The sequence below is a fragment of the Hypomesus nipponensis genome, chromosome 16, assembly GCF_054491055.1.
Source record: "Hypomesus nipponensis isolate SF chromosome 16, ASM5449105v1, whole genome shotgun sequence".
Lineage (NCBI taxonomy): Eukaryota > Metazoa > Chordata > Actinopteri > Osmeriformes > Osmeridae > Hypomesus > Hypomesus nipponensis.
Genome location: NC_140376.1, coordinates 5,858,204 through 5,881,029, shown reverse-complemented (window position 1 = coordinate 5,881,029; position 22,826 = coordinate 5,858,204). Strand labels below are relative to the sequence as shown.

The window sequence follows — 22,826 nt, the reverse complement described above, 5'->3', positions numbered from 1 at the left end:
CCCCTCTCTCTCTCCCCCTCTCTCTCTCCCCCTCTCTCTCTCTCTCCCCCTCTCTCTCTCTCCCCCTCTCTCTCTCTCCCCCTCTCTCTCTCTTTCTCTCCCCCTCTGACCATCATTTGACCCTCTTGAACTGAGATCAATTTAACATACTTAATCAAGGGGGGAAATGTTGTGCCAAGCAAAAGCAGACATTGCGGAACGGAGATTTCATTGTAATGTTCTGGGATAGTAGGGGGTGGGGGGGTGAGAGAGCGTGGGGCTGCCCTCCAAGAGTAAGTGAATGTAGATATGAATCTAGTTTGGTAACACTGCCTGAGTGTTCAGCAGTTCGTTCTAGTTAGATCTGTGTTTGCTGCTCCCAAACTGGGAGAGTTTGGAATGTCTACTGAGTGTTGTAGGTCACAGCCACGTTTCTGCTACAACTGCAGATGGAGCTTTAATGCAAACAGACTCATGTGGGATGTGTGTAAGGCTCGCATGCCCAACATGCAGTTGGGGATTTAGAAACGGAAGTGTGTGTGTGTGTGTATGGGGGGGAGGGGGGGGGTGTGTATCAGATTTTCAATATTTAATTTCCACACTGCAAACACTCATCTCGTTTCCACGGCCTTATAAATGTGCCGTGGACTGCCAATGCAAAACAGGCTTGCTCCAGTTCCTGATGCGCTTGTCTGCGAGTGTTCGCAGCGAGGACGCTTGTCAGCGAGGACGAACACGGCACAACGTGGTCCCGCCTCCGGCCGCACGCGTCCACAGCTTCCTGGGTCTCGACAATGGTGCCATGTCTGCAGTCTTCTGGGGAGGGAGGAAGAATGGGGGGGGGGATTCGGTGAGACAAGCTCCGTCTCCTGGTCCATTCACCTCCTTCTGCTCTTCAATACGCTGTCCCTCATTCTGCTCTTCACTACGCTGTCCCTCATTCTGGTCTTCACTACGCTGTCCCTCATTCTGGTCTTCACTACGCTGTCCCTCATTCTGGTCTTCACTACGCTGTCCCTCATTCTGGTCTTCACTACGCTGTCCCTCATTCTGGTCTTCACTACGCTGTCCCTCATTCTGGTCTTCACTACGCTGTCCCTCATTCTGGTCTTCACTACGCTGTCCCTCATTCTGGTCTTCACTACGCTGTCCCTCATTCTGGTCTTCACTACGCTGTCCCTCATTCTGGTCTTCACTACGCTGTCCCTCATTCTGGTCTTCACTACGCTGTCCCTCATTCTGGTCTTCACTACGCTGTCCCTCATTCTGGTCTTCACTACGCTGTCCCTCATTCTGGTCTTCACTACGCTGTCCCTCATTCTGGTCTTCACTACGCTGTCCCTCCTTCTAGTCACCACTTTTTCACAAGCATATAGTACTTCAACCCCATTCTGCTGATATCTATGTAATGGGAGTTGTGTAAGGAAAGGGGGCTGACCATCTTCTCATCTGAGTCATCCTCTGGCAGCATTCTGCTGGTGAAAGCCACTGTACATACTGTAGTACTGTGCTTTGTTACTGTTGAACTCAGTCTGCTTCCCTGGTTTGCCGAGTCGCGTTCTTAAGACCGTCAAGGAACAAGTGAGCAAGAGTTCTGAGGCTCGATTGACTTTTATACAAGTTTGCAGGCAAGAACAGAGTGTAGTGTGAAGGCTCACAGTCCTTCCTAATGTTGTTGTCAATCAGGTAAACTGGTACTCCCTGTTTTTCTCTCCTTACTCAGGAGAAGGTTCTATCCGTTAACCTTGAAACAGTCACAGGCCGCAAAATGTATATATTTTTGTTCTACTTCTACAGAAATTAATACATTGTTGAGTTAAGGCTTGTACAGAGCGCTCATACAGTGTTTTTTTAATTGGTGTGGATGTTTTTTAATTGGGGTTGATATTTATTATTGCCCAATGCGAAGGAAGTCTTTGAAAGATTCCAACCCCTTATCTGCTGTACTGGAAAGTATTTATGCTAGCTTTCATTGTTGTGTCGAGAAAAAGGAAGCAGACGGCATTGTTTATTGAGAGTTCTAAAAATGGTTGTTCCCATCCTTGATTGTGATTGGCTACATCGCGTTCCATGCCGTTGTAAAATCCAGCATAACCTCACAGGTTGTCCTCATAACATTCTTTAACATTCCATATTACTGCGCATCGAATATTTCAAATTGAAAAAGACGGCAAAAATGTCCATCTGGCTGTTGCGTGGCAACGATTTATGTAGGAACTATACTTTGTAGTAGCAGAAGAATGACGGTTTATTATTAAACTATTTTGTTTCTAATTGTTTTTATTGATGAAACCATATCAAATATTTGTAGTAACAGTTTTAGAAAAGCAATAAGCCCCAAGAGGCCGTGGTTTACGCTGATTTTACAGTACACAATATAGTACACAGTGCTAACTGCGTTGGGACGCTTGCTGATTCACAAGCAGGTCGCGGGAAGTTGTTGAAGGATGTGGTAATAGCCTACAGTAAAACACCTACACTAATATTCATGCGCCATACATATTCTTGAATGAAAATACCGTACACAAATGTAACTTTCAGCAGCTCCTACTAATCTAGGATGTATACAGTACTTGGTGTCCCTAGGCCAGGGTACACCTCTCCCATAAGTTTCTGTTATAACAAGGCTGCATTTTTTAAAATTCTCACCACGCCTTCCACTATCTATGCTTAGACTGAGCTTAGACTGATCTATATTCAATGCATTTCACAGCGCAAAGTAGATGACTGAAGTTTGATCACATTACGCATGACCGCTTCCAACACTCAAATCCCTAATATGGATTTCAGCATTGATGAGAAAAATCTTCAGATCAAGCCCTTTCTTAAGCGGCTACCGTTTGTTACATGTCATTATGGTGTCTGAATCCCTTTGATAAGTTAATACTGTAATTTCCGATAAGGCATGTCTATTGGATTGGCTTCTTTTTAAATGAACAGAACAGCCCTGTAACTTAATTGCCCATTGTGTTAAAAAAAAATTGCTTTATGGCTGATTGTGAATTGGATTGGATTCAACACAGGCATCACATTCACATGAAACTGTGGCTGTCCATTGACATAAAAACAGTATCAAACTCACGCTTCACCCTGAAACTACAATCAAAAGAATTTAATTTTTCTGGCATTTTTCTGCAATTTTACTCACAAATCATGTATTTGTTTACATGTTGCTGATGCTGCTATCCAGGTCACGTTCTCTGGGGTTCAAGTGTTGAACGAGCGTTGTTGAGAAGCAGAAATGTTATCTCTAGTAAGCCCGTCCTTGACAAAGTCCCACTTGACAGTTGTACACAAACGCAAACAATGTCAGTTGAAATGGAGTGTAAATGAAGAGTTCACTGAGTGGAGGAGGAGACGCTAAACAAAGCCCTCTGTCTAGCAGACAAACTGTAAGAAAAAGATAAACGCAACTATTCTGAGATCAGACTCCCGAGCCCCGAAAATAGAAGGATAAAAATGCAGAGCTGGTTTTGTGTGCATTTAAATTAAATTGAAGTGAAGGATGCTGTTAATGTATGAAATGAAGATTTGGGTTTGAGCTTGTTCTTTTCTTTGTAGCGTCCTTGAGTTCGATGTCTCTGGGTTTCTCTTATTGTTCCTGACTCCTCCGGAGCTGAAGCACTCTGCAGAGCACCTCCACACCCAGCAACAGTGCAGAGTTCTGGCTCTGGAGAGCCCAACGGATCCTAAAGCAAACCCTGAACCCAAAGGCCTAGGTCCTGGACGAATCGACTTTGTTGCTCGTTCAACAGGTTCTCGTGTCACCCACGATGGTGGGTATGACAAGGCCTCAGATAAGCTCAGACTCGCTTCTGCAGTGTTGGGGAATGAAGCTGTAGGATTATGGAAGAAAACGGGGGCACAAACGGGGTCAGGCAGACAAACACTAGCGCTGACAACCAGACAGGCAGGTCACTTCATCAACCCGAAAACTGATGATCTTTGACACACATGCAGAAGCTTAGTCTGACGTGTCAATTAGGTCCTGGCTTCAACTGTGTGCATCTCCACTCCTGCTCGTCACTACAACTTCTCTTTTTGAAATAATTTGAAAGACAAAAATTGTGGGAAACTGTTCATACAAAAATATGTAATAAATTGGGAAACTTTAAAATGTCAAAACATTTTAAGTAGTAATTTCCCTGAGTGGGGTCCTTCTGAGGCTTGTACACTCTAGGCTTATCCTGGAGGAAGAACATAAATATTTGAACCAAAGGTAAAATATGGATTGGTGATAAGATCTCAAAGTGCAAAGAAAAGTCAGTTTCATGGTTTTATCTAGAGGGAAGGTAGAAGACTGAACGATTGAACCAAAGGAAGAACAAGGAGATTGACAAGGATAAGATCTGCAGGTATAGATAAACACAGTTTCATGGTCTTATTTTATGTCTCTCACTTGCTTTAGAAAACTTTGAATGCGTGTAGAAGCAGTCTGGGCCTCATCCATGAAACAGCTTTGTGAATCCTACTCAAATGAGGTCAGTTTGACACAGTTTGAAACAGCAAGTTTGATAGTTTGGTGTGCAATTTCTACCATTTACAATAAGAGTGTGCTTGGCTTTTAGTATGTCAGACTCACAATCCTTTTGACAGCACAGATTGATTTGAGACTGCAAATGGCTCAGTGAAGATAAAAACTATATGACACGTTTACAGAACTGACAAAATCTTTTTCTCGACAATCTTTGATGAATCAACCTCTCTACCATAAAGGGTTGATGGACGCTTTTGAGCCACAGGCGATTGATTGCTATTTCCTGTTGGTTTTCATAAATGTGACATTTCTGCAATGTGGGGAGGTATGCTTAATATCAACATCCCTCATATTCCCTTCTAAAGCCATTCCTTTTGTTTACTGAGACAGTTGAAATAGAGTTCAAAATGGATCCTGGAAGTCTTTCGTATTTCTCCCACACCTACCTGTTACAGCCATATCCCCTCCCCATGTCTCTCTCTGTCTCTGTGTCTCTGTGTCTGTCTCTGTGTGTCTCTCTCTCTCTTTCACACTCTCACACATACACACAGGAAATAGAGTGATTAGTTACACCTGTTGACCTTAATGGTCAGAGAAAAACTCCAAAGTATAACAGTATCCTTGGTAACTTCTGTAACATTAGATGGTACTGACAATCTTCGATCAGTTGATGGACTTTAATCAATTTGCGCGGCATGAAGCGCGAAAGCAACGTTCTTCATTCAATTTCGACAGGAAGTCTAAAGTCATTCGTCCCGACTCTCTCAGGGTATGGATCGTCTAATGGCATGGCCTCAAAATGGCTCATGTGACCTGCGATGGAGCAAACCTGCACACTCTTAGGCCTCCTGGAAGCACAGTAAACTGGCCAGTTTTCCGTGCTGTACTAGTACACCAGCCTCACCCTCCTGCTGGGTGAAGATCCCCCAGGGAGAGGCAGCAGCTTCCTTCTGCTTCGCTCCACAGAGCCCCCATCCACGTTCTCGCCGTCCCCCGAGATAGCCGGCCTTGATCTCTCGATCCGGTGGAGAATATCAACTTTGTGATGAAGCGCTCCCGGAACGCCTCTGTGTCAGCTCCACCTTATCAAACGTTCGCTCGTATCAAACGCCCAGCTCTCGGCTCCTTGAGCGACATCCAGCAGCTCCGTTTGAGGTGGAGGAGTCAGGGAGAGGGTAGCTTGTGACGCAGGAAGAGTCCGTGGAGACGGAGGACAAATAGAAATGGGCTATCCCTGTCTTTGCCGCCTGGCGCTCGGTGGCGAGCAGAATTAGCAGCGTGTCAGAGAGGGTCATCGCAAGGCCCCCGGTCCAACTTCAAGGCCGTTGTCGCCCCAATGAAAACAATGTCTTCGAAAACAGATGGTTAGTCAGTGCAGACTTCTCAGTTTCTTTGGCTTTCATGTCCAGAGTGTCCAGTGAAGGAAAAGGCAAGCAGCTTAATAGTCGATCAATCAATCAATTCAAATGAAAGCTGTTTATTGTCTGTTTGAAATAATATAGGCCACTGTATGTTAATCTCTCTCCTCCCGAACTCGACATGCATCTCTTTCCCACCTCTCTCCTCCCCAACCTGACCCACGCTTTTCTCCCTTCTCTCTCCTCCAGAACCTGACCCGTGCTTCTCTCTCTCCTCCAGAACCTGACCCGTGCTTCTCTCTCTCCTCCATAACCTGACCCGTGCTTCTCTCCCACCTCTGTCCTCCAGAACCGCTTCCACCTCCAGATGACCACCGGCATCCCCCCGTCGGGCCTGTCTGACCTCCTGCTCTCCGTCCTGCGGCGGAGCGGCTGGAAGGAGGGCTCGGCCGTGCTGTGCCAGGGCTGGGAGGAGGAGGGCCTGCTGGAGCGGCTGGAGCGCCACAGCCGCGCCAGCTGGGGGGCCGGCGGCTGGCACCTCCGCGCCCTCCTCAACCTCACCCGCTCCGCCCAGGACGACACCCAGATCCAGGAGTTCCTCGCCGAGCACTTCCGCCACGGCCCGTCGGCCCCTCCGTCCTCCGCGCTGCTGTTCGGCGCCGACCCGGAGTGCGCCGCCCTGGTCCTCCGCAGCGCCCAGGATCTGGGGCTGACGCTGCCCGCCGTGCACTGGATCCTGGGGCACCCGCTGAGCCCCGACGCCCTCCACTCCATCGGGCTGCCCCTGGGGCTGCTGGCGTACGGCGAGGTGGAGCGCAAGCCCTTGGACTTTTACATCCGCGACGCGCTGCAGCTGGTGGCGCGGGCCGTCTCCGCGGCGACCGTGGTGCGGCCGGACCTGGCGTTGATCCAGAACATGGTGAACTGTTACGACAAACCCAACAAGCACGAAGTGCCGTCGTCAGGGCAGTACCTTGCCAGGTAACGGGCTCCTCTCAGTCCTCAGACAGTACACACAAAGTCCAGAAGTCAATGACACCTTTAGACAGCACTTATTTTTCCCACAGGCCAGACTGTCTCTCTCCCCCCCCCCCCATACCACACATATCATCCAGGCCCTGCGACAGACCCGGTCCCCTGTGTTAAGAATGTCTTGAGTGCACAAAAACTAATTTTATCTTAGACACACACGCGCGCGCGCGTTCCCAAACGCACACGCGTGAATACAAACATTCCACAGTGAGAGCTTTAAGCTTTATTCATGAGTTCCAGCAGTTGACTTCCCAACAGACTCATATCAAAAGAGCCTGGAGCCCTCTCTCTCTCTCTCTCTCTCTCTCTCTCTCTCTCTCTCTCTATGTCTCTCTCTCTCACACACACTCCCTGCCTGCCTCTGTCTAAGAGGTGCAGCACAGCACAGGGGGGGGGGAGAGCACCACCAGCCTTTCATTCCCTCAGCAACTGCCAAAGACCAGAAGAAATCTGACTCACCATGTAACCTAGCCATGCAGAAATGGATACACAGACACACAGGCGTAAACACACACACACACTCACAACAGCACAAAGCAACGCGCGCCCACACACATTAACAAAATACAAGGCAACAAGACCGCGCGCGCACACACACTCACATGAACACAATACAAGGCAACACAATAGAATGAACCTCCCCCATTGTGCCAACAGAACTGAGACAGTGTTGGATCATGTCGCTGGAAATGACAACAGTGATCACCCGGCCAGCGGTTTTGAAAGGGTAGACAAAAGGTGCTTTGAGTTTGAGAAATTGCAAGTGGTTCGCCAAGGTGAGCTGTAAGCACTTTCACTGTGGATGTTAGCCTCCAGCGTCACACAAAGCCGAGCGAGTGCAAACTTATTGCTTTCCCTCCTTGAGAAAATCTTTCAAATCACATCATCCTATTATATGACTGGACTCATTTAGTAGTGCTTTAAATATGAATGGGCTTTCATTAAGCTCATTGTTATACCCACTGTGTGGAAAAGGGAAGTATACGTGCTTCACAACCAAATGACGTTAAACAGTATCCCACATCCTATCAAAAACTGTGCACTGAGCACCAAAAGTTACTGCAAATGAATGCAAATAAAATCCATTTTTGAGTTGAATGAGCCAAGGAATTGGATATGAGGCTAAAGAATGACAGTATCGTACCAACATCACACTGTATGCAACAGTTTGATATTTTCCGGAACATGAAAAAGGAATCTGTGCGTGAAGGCAGGTTAGTGCTCAGGTCAGTGGGAGAGTGAGAAGCAGAGGCTGAGTGTGAGAGAAACTCAAGGAGACAGGTGAACAGCTTTTAGGCAATTACTACCCGCTGCCTCGTTGAAGAGATACCATACCCTCTCAATGTAATTGCGTTTTCTTTCCTTGTGGGGGTCTTTTGATGGAGAAAAATGGAAGGGAGGAGGGGGTGGTTGGGCAGGAGGTTAGGCAATCTGTAGGCTGAGACGGGGGAAATTAATGATCTAAAGGTTTGGGCCAAATTACCTTTTTTATATCCACCTCCCCCCAAGTACCCCCCCTCCCACCCCCTATGTCCATTCTCCTTAAAGGAGTGAGTTCATTGGTGGTCACATGCCATCTTGATTATCGATGGCGACATTCATCATCCTCTGCCTCACTGCAACGACGTCTCTTTCCCTGAACTGACCCCTTTTGCTAACGTGTGGCTAAATATCCAGTGGTCGTAATTTATTGAGGTCGCTATCAGCTAGCGCTTAGCTCGCTATACGGCGTAGGGCTGTAAGTCTTTGCCTAGGACAGGTTTGGGAAATGGAATACATTTGTGAGAACAAGACTCTGGTTTACAGTCTGCGAGGAAGTCCAAAAAGGTGTCAGTCAGAGAGATAGGCAATCCTAGCCAGGGGAAATGACAAGCTGTCAGTCCATGTTTTTTTTTGCTGGTAGTCTAGCTGCAGGAGGGATTAGACTAGCTTCAATAGATGCCAATCCTAGTTTTGACATGTTGTGTTTGAAATCAACGCTGCAGGTCAGGTAAGGAGAGTTACAGTAGGCTTTTGTTGACTGTTTGCTGTGTTAGGTGCCAGTATTTGGGTCATGGTTCTCAGACCTTATGCTGCCATTTTGTCTGTAGGTTGTGTACTGTATGTTCACCTTCCCACGTAAAGAAGGTCGGTTTCAGTCCCACACTACCCTACAGTCATGAGCAGATATTGACACGGGGGTCACAAAGGGTCATGTTTACACCAGTGTGATCCACTCCGTTGAATCAAAGCAAACCGAACTGTATGTGGTTCACAGGTTCCTGTCCAACACATCCTTCTCAGGGCTCACGGGACCAGTGAGGGTGCAGCGGAACCTGTCCCGCGTCCTCACCTCCCAGCGCTTCCACATCTGGAGCCTCCGGCGGGACGCCCTGGGCCAGCCCACGTGGGTGACGGTGGGCAGCTGGGAGGGGGGCCGTCTGGAAGTGGAGGACCAGGGTGTGTGGCAGGGCCCCGCCAACCGCCCTCGGGCTGAGGGGCAGGGCGGCCGGGGCGGAGGGAGGTGGCGGCCCGGCATGCCCGTGGCCGGCAGCCGCGTGGCCGTGGTCACGCTGGTGGAGCACCCTTTCGTGTTCACGCGTGAGGTGGATATGGACGGGAACTGCCCCGCCGGCCAGTTCTGCCTGGACGCGGGCACCAACGACACGGCTGTGTTGGAACGCTACTTCCGGGAGGTGGCGGCGGGCAACGGCAGCTCCCTGCCGGCGGATTACGGCAAGTGTTGCTACGGATACTGCGTGGACCTGCTGGAGAAGCTGGCGGAGGACCTGAGGTTTGAGTTTGATCTCTACATCGTCGGGGACGGGAAGTACGGAGCGCTCAAGGGGGGCCAGTGGACGGGCCTCGTAGGGGACCTCCTCAACGGGGTGGCAGACATGGCCGTCACGTCGTTCAGCATCAACTCGGTGAGGAGCAGGGTGGTGGATTTCACCTCGCCCTTCTTCTCCACCAGTCTGGGCATCCTGGTCCGGAGCAAGGACACGGCGGCGCCCATCGGTGCCTTCATGTGGCCCCTCCACTGGTCCATGTGGGTGGGCATCTTTGTGGCGCTCCACATCACCGCCCTCTTCCTCACCCTCTACGAATGGAAGAGCCCCTTCGGCATGACGCCGCACGGACGCAACCGCGCCAAGGTGTTCTCCTACTCCTCGGCGCTGAACCTGTGCTACGCCATCTTGTTTGGGCGCACCGTGTCCTCCAAGACGCCCAAGTGCTGGACGGGGAGGTTCCTGATGAACCTGTGGGCCATCTTCTGCCTGCTGGTGCTCTCCAGCTACACGGCCAACCTGGCCGCCGTCATGGTGGGAGAGAAGACCTTCGAGGAGGTCACCGGGGTCCACGATGCTAAGGTGAGATCGCTGGGGCTGTCGTCGATGTCCCCCCCCCCGTCCCCCGTCCCCCCGTCGTTGAAATGCGACGCGTTCGCGACGAGTCCTCGACCTACGTTCTGTCCCGCTTTTCCCCCCCCCCCTTCCTTCGCCTTCTCACCCGCTCTTCCCCCTCTTCCTCTTCCTGTCGTCCTTGTCCGCCCCAGCTCCACCACCCGTCCTACGGGTTCCGCTTCGGCACGGTGAGAGAGAGCAGTGCCGAGGAGTACATGAAGAAGAGCTTCCCGGAGATGCACGAGTACATGAGGCGCTTCAACGAGCCAACCACGCCAGACGGAGTCTCCAACCTCAAGTAAGAGTTCAGGAAGTCTCCGTCCGACCATGTTTGCATGTTTTTCCATGGGGGCATCGGAAGGGTTTGACACAATTGGAAGGGCTCTTGTTTATCTCTGATTGTAGACCTGGAGATCCCACACTTACATATTATTGCGTAATAAACCAACCGACACTATATTTACCACATCATTACATAGCATTAACTGCTCTTTGTAGCTGCATGTACCTTCAGGCATTCCTTTGACAAAAGTTTACATCAAGGTCAATGTCAAGGTTAAGTTTTTTTTAGTTCAGATGTACATTACACTTAAAAAAGGCATAAGACATCGCATCTAATTCGTTACGGTAGCATGATTCAATTTTGCTAGACAGAGTCCATCCCATACATGTGCAAGGTCATGAATGAGAAGTTTGGCGGACACAAAGGAGGACTCTGTCAAGAGTGCGAATCTTTCTTTCTCTCGCTTCCTTTGGGAAACCGCTGTGGTGAGAAGCCTGTCATTCAGACAGAGCCGGAGAGAAAAGCGGAGTGCGAAGAGGCCATCTGAATCACTTCAAATAAGAGTGGAAGTGCACTCGCTCTCCAGACGCACGGTGGCAAAGATGTACTTGGGAAGTGAGTTCACCGAGGACAAAAGAAAAAACTGGAAAAAAATCTGAGATGCCATTTTCGCAACTGTCTAGAATTCCCTATCTCAGATGTCTGTTAAGATATTCAAACATGATGTTTAAAAGATCAATAAAGAGTTATGGTTCTGAGTTAAAAGTGAGAGGAAAACACAGAGGGTGAAGCAGGAGGTATTGGAAGCTCCATGAAACATTCTTTTAAAGCACCAGAAAATAACCTTGTTTCAAAAACAGTTCCTCCCATTTCAAATCAAAGGCCCACAAAATTGACATGCATTTCCCCCTGTACAGAACAGACATCCTAATCTCTAGTTTACATTCATTCTGGTTGGGTTCCCATGACCCACACGTAATCCTGCCCATCCTCTCTCTCAGATGTGAGGCTGGAGGTCGGCCTCACAAAGAGAAGTCCTGCACTGATTCGGGTATTTTTCCATTTAGCTCACGGCTTTTGAATGTATTCTTCTCTTGTTTTCCACGACGGACGATTAATGGTTGTGTGCTAGCCTTCTCCTTCTGCCCAATTTCCCTGGAGGAACGGTTCTGATCCCCCCCCCCATTTACGCCCAGACATGAAGTGTAATCATGGTGATGAGGGTCACACTCTGAATGGGGAGGGAGAGGGAGAGGGGGGGGGGGGGGTCCCCAAGGCTGGATGACAAGCTGGGACGAGGAGTGTTGGGGTGGTTGGTGATTAGGCGGCGGCCTCTCTGGCTCCGACGCCGGGCCCTTTTGATGTGTTCACTCGGTCCGTTGTGAAATCCCCAGCTCGGGAGTGCAGAGATTGGAGCGTGTGACCTGTTTGATCTCACCCTGCCCGCTCCATGTCAGCTGTGTGATGACGGCTTGCAATCAAGACATGATGCCTTGGAGGTGGGGAGACTGGGTGGGGAGGGCCTGTTCAGTGTGGGAACGAGGGGGGAAAAATGGGGGAAAACACCTCCAGCTGACCAAACCTTCTGGCCCCAAACTGAGGGAGTCAGGTGGCTGAGCGGTTAGGGAATCGGGCTAGTAATCAGAAGGTTGCCGGTTTGATTCCCGGACGTGCAAAATGACGTTGTGACACTTCGCCCTACTTACAAGGGGAATGTCCCTTTGCTCACTGTAAGTCGCTCTGGATAAGAGTGTCTGCTAAATGACTAAATGTAAATCTAATGTAAACTTACTGCGCGCCCTTCACTGACCACTACTGGTTTCAAAGCTAGGTGAAACATTAACTTTTGCTCATCAAACGTACTCGCACCCGATAGGTCACACCCGGGAGGTGGGCGTGCCAGTTCGCCCATGACTGACCCTCTTGTGCCGTTATCTCCAGTGCTCCGTCTATAACCCGTTCCCCCTGTGTGTTGAAGGACAGATCCCCCTACCCTGGATGCCTTCATCATGGACAAGGCTCTGCTGGACTATGAGGTGTCCATCGACGCCGAGTGCAAGCTGGCTACCGTCGGCAAGCCGTTCGCCATCGAAGGTAAGGACTCCAAGCTCTGGGCCCAGTCCTGTTGTCGCTAGCTTCCTTTCCCAATTCGGGGGGAACTGAGTTCAAAGCTGCTACTGTTTGGTTACAACTGAGACTGGAATGTTGTTTTTCTGTGTGTGTGTCTGTGTGTGTGGATTCCTATATGTGCCTCCTTGTCCTCTCGTTTTTCTAGTTCGCACCCAATTGAAATTCACATCTTTCTTGATTTTGATCAGTGATTATTCAAATGTATTCGGTCATACTTTGTCTGAGTCAACATCACACCCTTGCACGGGGAGCCGGCGTAGGATTATGAGGAATAAGCAGAAAACACACTCCTGCATCTTTCTGCTTTGTGTTTGTCATTTGCATTGCTGCGGAAGTATTAGAAGAGCATTAATCTTGTACCCATTCAGTCTGCTTCCTGGCAATATTCTTAATCCTAGTTTCTATGAAAAGGCCACATGGAGGTTTTGTATATGTCCAGTTCTTGACTTTTTTCCGTGGCTTATCTCCCAGGCCCTAGTGATTCTTGGGCCGGATTGGACAGTCTGTGGCATCCCAAAGTTCTCATGCATCCGGGCTGATAACCTCCAGTCAAGGTCAAGGACTATTGTCAAGGTCAACGACGTCATTGCCCGAGTGGGAAATACATTTTTGGGGAAGTGTGACAACTCTCAACTCAAACGCAGCCAGTTTTCAGCTATCGGAGTGAAAGTTGAAGCTAAAAGCGCTCAGGGTTTGATTTCTTTTTTATTTGAAGAAATATGCACAACTCTCCTCGCGTTCACGTATGAGAGGATAGTGACGCTGGGTGTTGTACAACAGAGTGGGCTGTCTCACTGTCTGTGAGGGACCTAACATTCCCAGCTGAGGTGAGTGAGGGCCGGCGGGAGGCTCGTCTTTTAGGGAAGGGGATGAAGCGAGGGTAATGGAAGACGCTGTCATCTCTCTGTGCTTTCCATTACGCCGAAAGGGCAAGCTCGTGGTTGGTCGCAGAGTGTGGGAGCTCAAGCTGACTATTCCAATCTACCACACACACACAAACGAACGAACGCTCCCACGTCGACGCGCACACGCACACTTATATTCCCTCCACATTTGAACTTTTAAAACCAATAGCTGCACATGCATCAGTATTTCTTAACAGTTTGTGTGAGAACGAGGGAGTTGTCCTCTCATGTTATTTGCATATTTTAAAGTCCTCCCGTGAATTTCACAGCCCACTAGCTTTGAGACGGCGGCATTTGTCAGTCAGATGTCTTTCATGAGTCTATGTCACAAGCTCAGAGGGGCTCGATTCAATTCCATTGGATTCAAGCTGTTCTATTTTATTCCTAAAAGGTCCCTAACTCACCCACCCATACGCACGCTAGACACACACAAACACGCACGCGTCAATTTCTGCCCAAACAAAGCAGTGGAGACACATGATAAACTCTGTGCTCTGACGTTGTGTCCCAAAGTCATGAATAACCCAAGGGGGGATACAGATCTGGTTTTAAAGTTGTGGATTCAGACAGGAATGTGCCGATGTGAGGGAACACGCATCCTCTCCTCCTCAAAACTTAAAACGTCTTGAGCGTCTTTCTTCTGTCCGGTTTAGGTACTGTTGGAAAGTTCTCAATTTTCAGCCCTGACCTCAAGATGATCTACAAGAGTAAAACAGTAATTGGGGTTTAGCTCAATTAGACCTTCACTAACTCTTCTCTCCCCTCCCCCTAATTACATCCCTCACCCTCCCTCTCTCCCCTTACTCTTTCCCAGGACGTGGAGACCTGCTCATCATGCCAGTCACTGTCAAACATAACACCCATACTGTCAGCCATGTTCAGTCACGCAGTGTGCTGTCACTAACACTGTCCAGTCACAGATGCTGTATAGTTACACACATATACAGTACCTCAAATGCAGTACAGTGTTGTAAATGAAGAAAGCAAGGAGAGAGGGATGAGGAAGAGAGAGAGATAATGTCTACCCCGGGAAAGAGCCTTACACTTTTTACGCACACATGCATTGTGTTTGCTTTCAGTGGAGAGGAGGTGCAGCATTAGATAAGTGCACCACAGTGCTCTGCCTAGTCACCAGTAGTCAAAACAGCCTTCTGAAAGCTTTAGAACCTTCAACAAAGCTGTGGACTGTTAGCAACCTTCAGCCCGAACCTGATCAATGGAATCGGACGCCATATTCTCCCTGTATTGGATTTTCCATTAGGATGGATCTGTGTGGTCGTGATAAGCAGAGTAACTGTTGAATGAGCCAAGACTCCATTTGTTGATTTGGCGATTAAAGTCACAGACTGTTTAATGACTGTGAATAGAGGAGCTCATGGCTTATTAAACCCAACATGCTCATCAGCACCAAGCTGCAAATAATTCACCCTGCATCTTTACTAGACAACGGGTAGTTAACGACAAGGCAATCCCATTATAAATATTACAATTAAGTCAAAATAACTTTCGTCGTTAAAAGAAGATGGGCATTCATTGCGTTTCCTTTTGTCCCATTGAAAGTTACTATTGATTTTGAAATACTTATGACAGAGTATTGTAATGTCTTGTACTTGTCTAGCTAATTGGTGAAACAATAGACACATTGTGTGTCTGTGTGTGTGTGTGTGCACCCCTAGATGTGTGTGTGCGTGTGTCTGCAGGGACTTATTGCCGAGGTGTGATTGGTAGATGTCAAGTCTGGTCAAGCATCATTCTTCTTGTCAGGTGAATAGTCAAGACCAGGGCAAGGCAGAGGCAAGAAAAGAGACTGGAGGATATCTGTGTGTGTGGGGGGGGGGGGGGAGGACGAACCATCTGATGAAATAGCATGTCTGCCTGTCATCTAAGACTGGAGGGAGGGAGTGAGGGACGAGGTAGGGAGGGGTAGGGGGGGAGGGGTAGGGGGGAAAGGAGGGAGGGAAGAGCTAGGGAGAAGTAGGAGGTGGGAAGGGATGGGGTAAGAGAGGGTGAAGAAGTGGGAGGAATGGAGAGGTGAGGCAGGGGGTGGAAGGGAGGGAGAGGGAGGGAGGGGGTAAAGAAGGGATGTGTCTCAGTGATGTTTGCCCCTGTACTCTCTCAGGCTCAGGTCTTCAATTCACAAGTACACCCGCCTGCTTGCACGTGCATCCACACATCTACACACACTTTGGGATGTTATGACTGTGGAGCTCTTTGCTCTTCTGTAACCCTAACAACCCCCCCCCCCCTCCCCCCAAAAAAGGTATTTCCCACTGCCTGCTACTTCAAGGATGGGGGTTTGTCATACACCCCAGGAATCTTTGATATATAAATCTCATTTAGAAATTCCATTAAAAATCTTCAAAGGAAAATATATGAAAGTACAGGATCAGAAGCGCAGGTAGAGGAATTAGCAAGGTTTTAAAGATGCGCTTCGAGTCTGAATTAGTTTCCTGTAATAATTGCACGTCCTCGCATCGCCTTACTTGAGGGGTTGTTGGTAGGGTCATCAGACTTTTGTTTGGTATCGATCCACTTCATCTCCTTGGACAAGCATCAAATGCTGACTCTATGCCTTAATAGTCTAGCCGGGTAGTCACTGGTTTTGCATGAGGAACAATGAAGAAAAACACAGAAGCAGTCTTTATTTCTATTTTTATGTGGAACAGATATCAAATAGGTTTAGCTAGTTTGTTTACTTTTCAAACATAAATCCTTTATTTCCCCATTTGTTTTGTCACCATTTATATTTCATGAATCACAGTGCTTATGGTACGTCGCATCACTGTTATGCACATTGTACCACAAACATATTTTTTGGTGACAGAGTAGGGAAGCTCAAAATCACCTACAAAATAGGCCCCCCCAAAAATGTACGTCCCAGCAGTTTTGTAAGTAGGCTAAACTCAGTCACGCATGGTTATTCTACAGCCAAAAACTTTCTCCGGTTACAAAACCCGTGAAAATAATAACACTTCTTCTCAACCGATTTGTGAAAGGAAATGGTGACGACGTGTATGTACAGATGCTAAAATGCCGCGCTGTGTGTCTGCCGAAGGTAACTTCGTCTTGTTCCGTATCGCAGGCTATGGCATCGGCTTGCCCCAGAACTCCCCTCTCACCTCCAACGTGTCGGAGTTCATCAGTCGCTACAAATCCGACGGCTACATGGACATGCTGCACGACAAATGGTACAAGGTGGTTCCCTGCGGAAAGCGAGTCTTCGCCGTGACCGAGGTGAGTGTGGGACCGGCCGCTATCAAATCTATGTCGCCTCTTTACCCTCTTAAGCCGATTGTTAAAATTGATTTCCCCTCCCCCTTTCCTGGGAACGAAGTTGGAATTGCCTGTCTAAAGCCATTACCTGTTCGTCACTTGACTTTAGTGACGTGGTTTTCTGTGCTCCAAGTCTATTGAACACGGAACCCACCATAACAAAGCCATTTGTTAAGCTGCAGGAGAGTGGCCTGCTGTTTTATAAATTGCCACATAGACTACTGATGGGTTTTATTAGCACCGCAGGGTAGGGGGAGATGTTTAAGCTTGTAATGCAATGACGGCCATAATTGTGGATATATTTTGGGACTGAGCCAGCCCAAACTCCAATTACAATAGCTATTGATTTCATTACATGAACACTTTATTTATGTTGATCCAACAGCCATTTGTTTCCATCAGCCTGATGATCCGGTTTATTCCAGTAGGTTTGTAGATGATCAAATCCAAGTGGTTATCATCAAAACAAAGACGCTAAACAACTTGAATTGGCGAGCTGAGGGACAGGTTAGAAAGACATTATGGACGATGACTTGCAGCTCTCTCTGTCCTCTGGTAAAGTCTTCTGCTCTGAGGCAGCAGGCCGTTTAACTGACTCATTAAGTCTGGTGTCCTTATCTATCCAGTGCATGGACACTTCTGTCCTGGTTCCCTTTTAAAGAGCCGATGCCGTCCTAATAAGGAGGTGGGCTGCTGGCCAGCCGGCCAGACAGGCAGACGGAAAAACACACGTATCAGACAGGCAGACAGACTGACAGGAAGTAAGCAGAAAGACAGACAGACATATTACATAAAGGCTGGATGAGACAAAGGAGATATAGGAAGAGAGAGAGGAGCGTTCTGCACGTTTGCGTCGATTCACTCAGGTCCTCTTCTGAGTTTGTCAGCTCGCGTACCTGTGTACGTGAGACTGTGTTCGGAGAGGGGAGAGCATGGCACTGGGGAGGCCGGCCTCGAACCACGCCATCTGGGCACGGGCACCACGGCAGTCCCTCTCTTCTCATCATCCAATGATCAAATCATCACCCGCTTCACTTCAGGGGCTGAGGGAGGGAGGGAGGGAGGGAGGGAGGGAGGGAGGGAGGGAGGGAGGGATGGAGGGAGGGAGGGAGGGAGGGAGGGAGGGAGGGAGGGAGGGAGGGAGGGAGGGAGGGAGGGAGGGAGGGAGGGAGGGAGGGAGGGAGGGAGGGAGGGAAGGAAACGCTGATGTTTCCTACGAGACGCCTCTTCCTCCCCCTCCTATTCCTCCTCCTCTTCCTCCTGCTTCTCCTCCCCCTCCTCCTCCTCCTCCTTCTACCCATCCTCCTCCTCCTCCTCCTACCCCTCTTCCTCCTCATCTGTTCCGCTGGAGTGAGCGACGCGCGCGACGAGAATGAGAATGAACATGTCGTTAAGACGGAGAGTTTGATCTTGTTTTAATTTTCTTTGCCGTGTGCTTTTCCCGTCCTGGATGATTCGCCGCCGCTCCTTTGAACAATGATGTCACGCCCTTTGAAGTTTGTTGTCAGAGTGCACCGGCACCATGTGACCTTACGACGACGCTCGCGCTTATCTCCCATTTTGACATTCCTCACATGGTCGAGTGACACTTAAAGTTACACTTGCCTCAATTATAGCGAGGCAATTCATGAAATCTTGTAAATCCCACCGCCGACACGAGGCTGAACAGCTCACGCCGCAAGAGGAGACACCAGGATGGCATTTCTATTTTACTCTAATTTGGGGGGAGAGAATTACCATGGCCTGCTATGAGAAGATTATTCCTCATTTCCATTCTAAATCCTTCCAGTCACGTGGTTGTAGAGGAGAGAAGGAGAGAGACTGGGGAGTGTGGATGTGTGGGTAGGAACTATATGTACATCTGTGGATGTGTGTGTGTGTGTGTGTGTGTGTTATGTATGTGGCTTGTATGTAAATCTGTATATATGTGTGTGTTTGTACACGTGTGTGTGTGTGTGTTTTATGTAAATGAACTGTACATCTGTGAGTGCGTGTTGTGTGTGTGAACTGTTTGCACAGCTGTGTGTGTGAGTGTGTACCTGTTCTGTGTGTGTGTGTGTGTGTGTCTGCCTGTGTGTGTGTGTGTTATGGGACAGTCACCTACAATCTGAAACCACACTGGGGGACAGGCACTCTGATACCTGGCGGACAGGCTAACACACGTGCTAATAGGATGAGTTATTCCCTCTGCGTACTGAGCCCTGGATCAAAGAGTGCGTGTGTGTGTGTGTGTGTGTGTATGTGTGTGTAAGAAAGAGTGAGTGAAAAAGCGGAAGAGAATGGGAGGGAGAGAGAGAGACAAACAGAGAGGAGGGACAGAGGGATAGAGAGGGAGAGAAAGGGATCGAGAGAGACAGAGAGGTGAGGCAGGAGGAAGTAGGAAGAGGAGGCGTGAGGAATGGAGGGAGAATATAGATGAGGGGTCGAGGCAGGCAAAGAGACAAAACGACAGAGAAGCAGAGGAGGAAGAAAGGAGAGAAGAGGGGAGGGGAAGAGCTCTGCGAGGCTGAGGTGGCCAGCTTGCTCTCTTGGCCAAGGCCCAGGATTAAATGGGAGGAGTAAGGTGAGAGATGGAGGGGGGAAGGAGGGATGAAGGGAGGGGATGGGGCTGGTCTGGACTGCACCCCTAGGGTCCATTATGTCAGCACTCCGGAAACAGGCCCTCCCTCCCCCCCTCTTTCTCTCTCTCTCTCTCTCCCTCTCTCTCTCTCTCTCTCTCTCTCTCTCTCTCTCTCTCTCTCTCTCTCTCTCTCTCTCTCTCTCTCTCTCTCTCTCTCTCTCTCTCTCTCTCTCTCTCTGCCTCTCTCTCTCTCTGCCTCTCTCTCTCTCTCTCTGCCTCTCTCTGCCTCTCTCTCTCTCTCTCTCTCTCTCTCTCTCTCTCTCTCTCTGCCCCTCCCTCCCTCACACCTATCTCTCAGTGTCCTGAAGGCAGAATTTCAGTCCCGGGAAGAACCCAAATCACAAACTGCTGTTACACCTTGCTATTCTTCAGCATTAGGTCGAGCAAACGACTATTCATCAGTGCCATGTTCTTCATTTACTACCCACTCCTACAGAGACATGACTGAGGATAACAGTACAGAATGGAGAGACGCAGGAAGGGATGTTTACGTATTGGACAGGGAATAGAGATGTTCTGTGCAACGGTCACCCTCATCAAGCAGCCACAGTCATATAGCAGGAGCGTAGCATCAATTTCAATTAGCTGAGTTGCTCTTTAAATTGCAATTAGCTCCTGTCAGCGGGACCCTGCCCCCTTTCTTTCCATCAAAGCCTCGCCCGTGGAGGATGTTCCGCCGGCTTCTCCCCACATCAGAACGCCGCTAGACGAGTAGAGGTGAAAGGAGGCTGCCCCCTGGAGGGCAAGACGTGTATTACACTTCTAGGGTAGTCGTTTCCGACAAATAAACAGTTCTTTATTCCTATAACCAACAAAGACAATGACGATGTGTGGGTTCAGTGATCGGTGTCAGAATGTTGCTGTGTGTGAAGAGTGCCGTGCACATGTTAAACTCCTCCCCCTGTGGCCCCGCCCCCTGTGGCCCCGCCCCCGTCCAGACTCTGCAGATGGGGATCCGCCACTTCTCAGGGCTGTTTGTGCTGCTGTGTGTGGGCGTGGCCGGGGCTCTCCTCACGCTGGCGGCTGAGCACGCCTTCTACCGCCTGGTCCTGCCCAGGATCCGACGCCGGCAGAAGTTCAAGTACTGGCTCCACACCAGCCAGGTACGGAAGTGTGTGTGTGTGTGAGGGAGTGAAAAAGAGAAGTTATTGCAGATCAATGCCCAATGAATTTGGTCTTTCTCTGAATCTTCATCTTGGTTTTTTCATTGTGCTTTTATTGGCTTTTAACAGTCTGTTTCACTCCGACAAATTTGTGGCTCCCTGGCACCTGTTTTACAAAGTCTACTTCTGAAAGCACTTACACTTCAAATATCTGAGGCAAATTCAGTATTATTGAACAGTTATTGCTTGTAAAAGAATGTTTATAGTGTGTGTTTTTCTTCCTCTTGGCTGAAGTCACAGTCAGAGACACTCAACAGTACATCACCTTGACGCTTCATTTATGAGAAATGCAAACAGTGCCATCTAGTGGTCAAAGAAAATGTAATCTGACAGTACCTGCAGTTAGTTGGGACATCCTGTATTTGACCACTGACTGGCATAGTACAACTTTAAGACCCACGTATAACATGTTTGGTGCCACTGTGTGTCAACCTCCACACAGGCAATATACTTGAAATGGTGCCCACCCTTTTTATGAATCATTTACTTACTACTTTACGTGACATATACTTTCGATGTATTTTATCTTCCAAAATATGTTTTATTTTGGAAAGTAACTCAATGACGTCATGAAGATTGAGTTATCTTTGACCCGTGTGTTCTACAGAAAATCCACCGGGCTCTGAACATGACCTACGACGATGTCAAAAAGCAGCAAGCCAACCCTGAGAAAAGGTACAGTCTGTCGAGCGGGAATCATCTCAGAAACAGAATCAGAATTTGGTTTATCTGTCCTTGTGTCGACAACCTCGACTGCTATCTTGGATCTCTCCTTGTGTCAATAACCTGCCGTTGTATCAAATCACCTCACTCTCCGACCAGGATGTTTACGACGTGCTCCCTGGTGTGTAATTCCTTCCATCTGACAGATCTTTGGTGTCTCCTTCCAGCTGCAACATCCAGAAGACCCAGCCCCCCCAGCCCCCGCCGGGCCCCCCTCCCCCTGGCTCCTCCGCCAAGTGGAACAACGAGGGCGGCCAGGACGCCGCGGACGCCGCCGCCCGGGACAACAAGCGCGTCCACTTCAACCTGGAGACCCTCAACAGTCGCCGCCTGCTCGCCAAAGCCGGGGGCTCCGAGTCGGAGGGGGGCGTGGCCAGGGGGTCGGGAGGGGGCGTGGCCAGTCTGACCTCTCGGCTGTGCGCGAACGGGGGTCCCACCTCCTTCGCCAGCCTCGTCCTGTCCCTGCCCTCCTCCTCCACTCCCCCCCCTCCCTCCTCCTCCTCGGTGGGTCCCCCCAGGCCAGGCGAGTTACAGGAGCTGCAGGAGAGGATCGAGAACATCCGCGACCAATTGAGGGCCGCCCTGGCCAGGAGGGCGGAGCTCCAGACTTCCTTGGCCAAGGAGAAGGCCAGTCCCGTCCCCACGGTGACAGGAACGCCGCCCGTCCCCCTCCCCATGGCCACACCCCTGCCCCTCACCACTCGCTGTGCCACAACCATGACAGACCCGCCCCTCAAGACTCTGCCCAAACTGCGCACCGCCCCTTCCAGACACACCAGTGAGAAGAGGTGATGTTCCCCCATCCTTGGTGAATGGAGCCAAATAGCTGTTTTGAACGTGGATCTGCCGGGCTTCTCATCTCTGGAGCATGGAAGCTCCTCTCCATTCACAAAGAGGTAGGATCTGGGCTCAGCCTTTAAGCTGTTGTTCCAGAGGAATCTATTTCACGAGCCCCTCTCACCTCCCTCTTGGTCCCTGCACGGATGGAACTGTGTGTGAGGAGGGGCGGGACTACCGTGGGAGAGGCTACCGGCCAATAGGATGGAGAGGGAAGGCACTAGCATGCCTCCATAGCCAAGATCTGCTGCAGACACTTTTCTTGAACTTTGACCTCCTGCGCTTCCACCTTCTCTTCCCCATGTTCATTTGCCACAGACCAGCTGGCCGCCTCCCATTTCTGACTGAACCTAAAACGACAATCTGTGGTTTCTAGGAGTCAAGAGATACCGGGAGAACAAGGTGAGGGAGTGGTGCTTCAATGGTGTTTACATGATTCGTTTCTTCCCTGAGATATGACTTGGTATTGTTCACTGGCCTTGACATGTTTTCCAAGAATAAAGTTGAGGTGTGGGTTATAACCAAGGGTGATTTGTGACTTTTTACCAGACATATTGTTCAGAATGCTTAATAGAATTATAGAAGAATTTCCAAACGTCCATGCTCTCAACAAGCATAAAGACGGATGCCATTTAAAAAAATGTAATGATGCTTCCAAACTAT

The 22,826-nt window shown here is 49.3% G+C and overlaps 1 protein-coding gene across 1 annotated transcript; it reads left to right on the top strand.

Annotated features, from left to right (window-relative positions):
• The first annotated feature begins 6,163 nt into the window (after nt 1-6,163).
• Nucleotides 6,164-22,684, top strand: grin3bb (glutamate receptor, ionotropic, N-methyl-D-aspartate 3Bb). The gene is made up of 8 exons (XM_084675782.1): nt 6,164-6,795; nt 9,104-10,196; nt 10,382-10,527; nt 12,491-12,606; nt 16,630-16,781; nt 20,379-20,543; nt 21,211-21,278; nt 21,494-22,684. Exons 1-8 carry the CDS (start codon nt 6,182-6,184, stop codon nt 22,116-22,118), a joined length of 2,979 nt encoding a protein of 992 aa, XP_084531908.1. The 5' UTR covers nt 6,164-6,181; the 3' UTR covers nt 22,119-22,684.
• Nucleotides 22,685-22,826: the final 142 nt, after the last annotated feature.

What these genes read in the sequence shown, in the direction of transcription:
- grin3bb (XM_084675782.1), top strand. Translation starts at nt 6,182, where the DNA reads ATGACCACCGGCATCCCCCCGTCGGGCCTGTCTGACCTCCTGCTCTCC. An exon ending in TCAGGGCAGTACCTTGCCAG is followed by an intron (nt 6,796 to 9,103) that starts GTAACGGGCTCC and finishes TGTGGTTCACAG; the next exon opens with GTTCCTGTCCAACACATCCT. An exon ending in CCGGGGTCCACGATGCTAAG is followed by an intron (nt 10,197 to 10,381) that starts GTGAGATCGCTG and finishes TGTCCGCCCCAG; the next exon opens with CTCCACCACCCGTCCTACGG.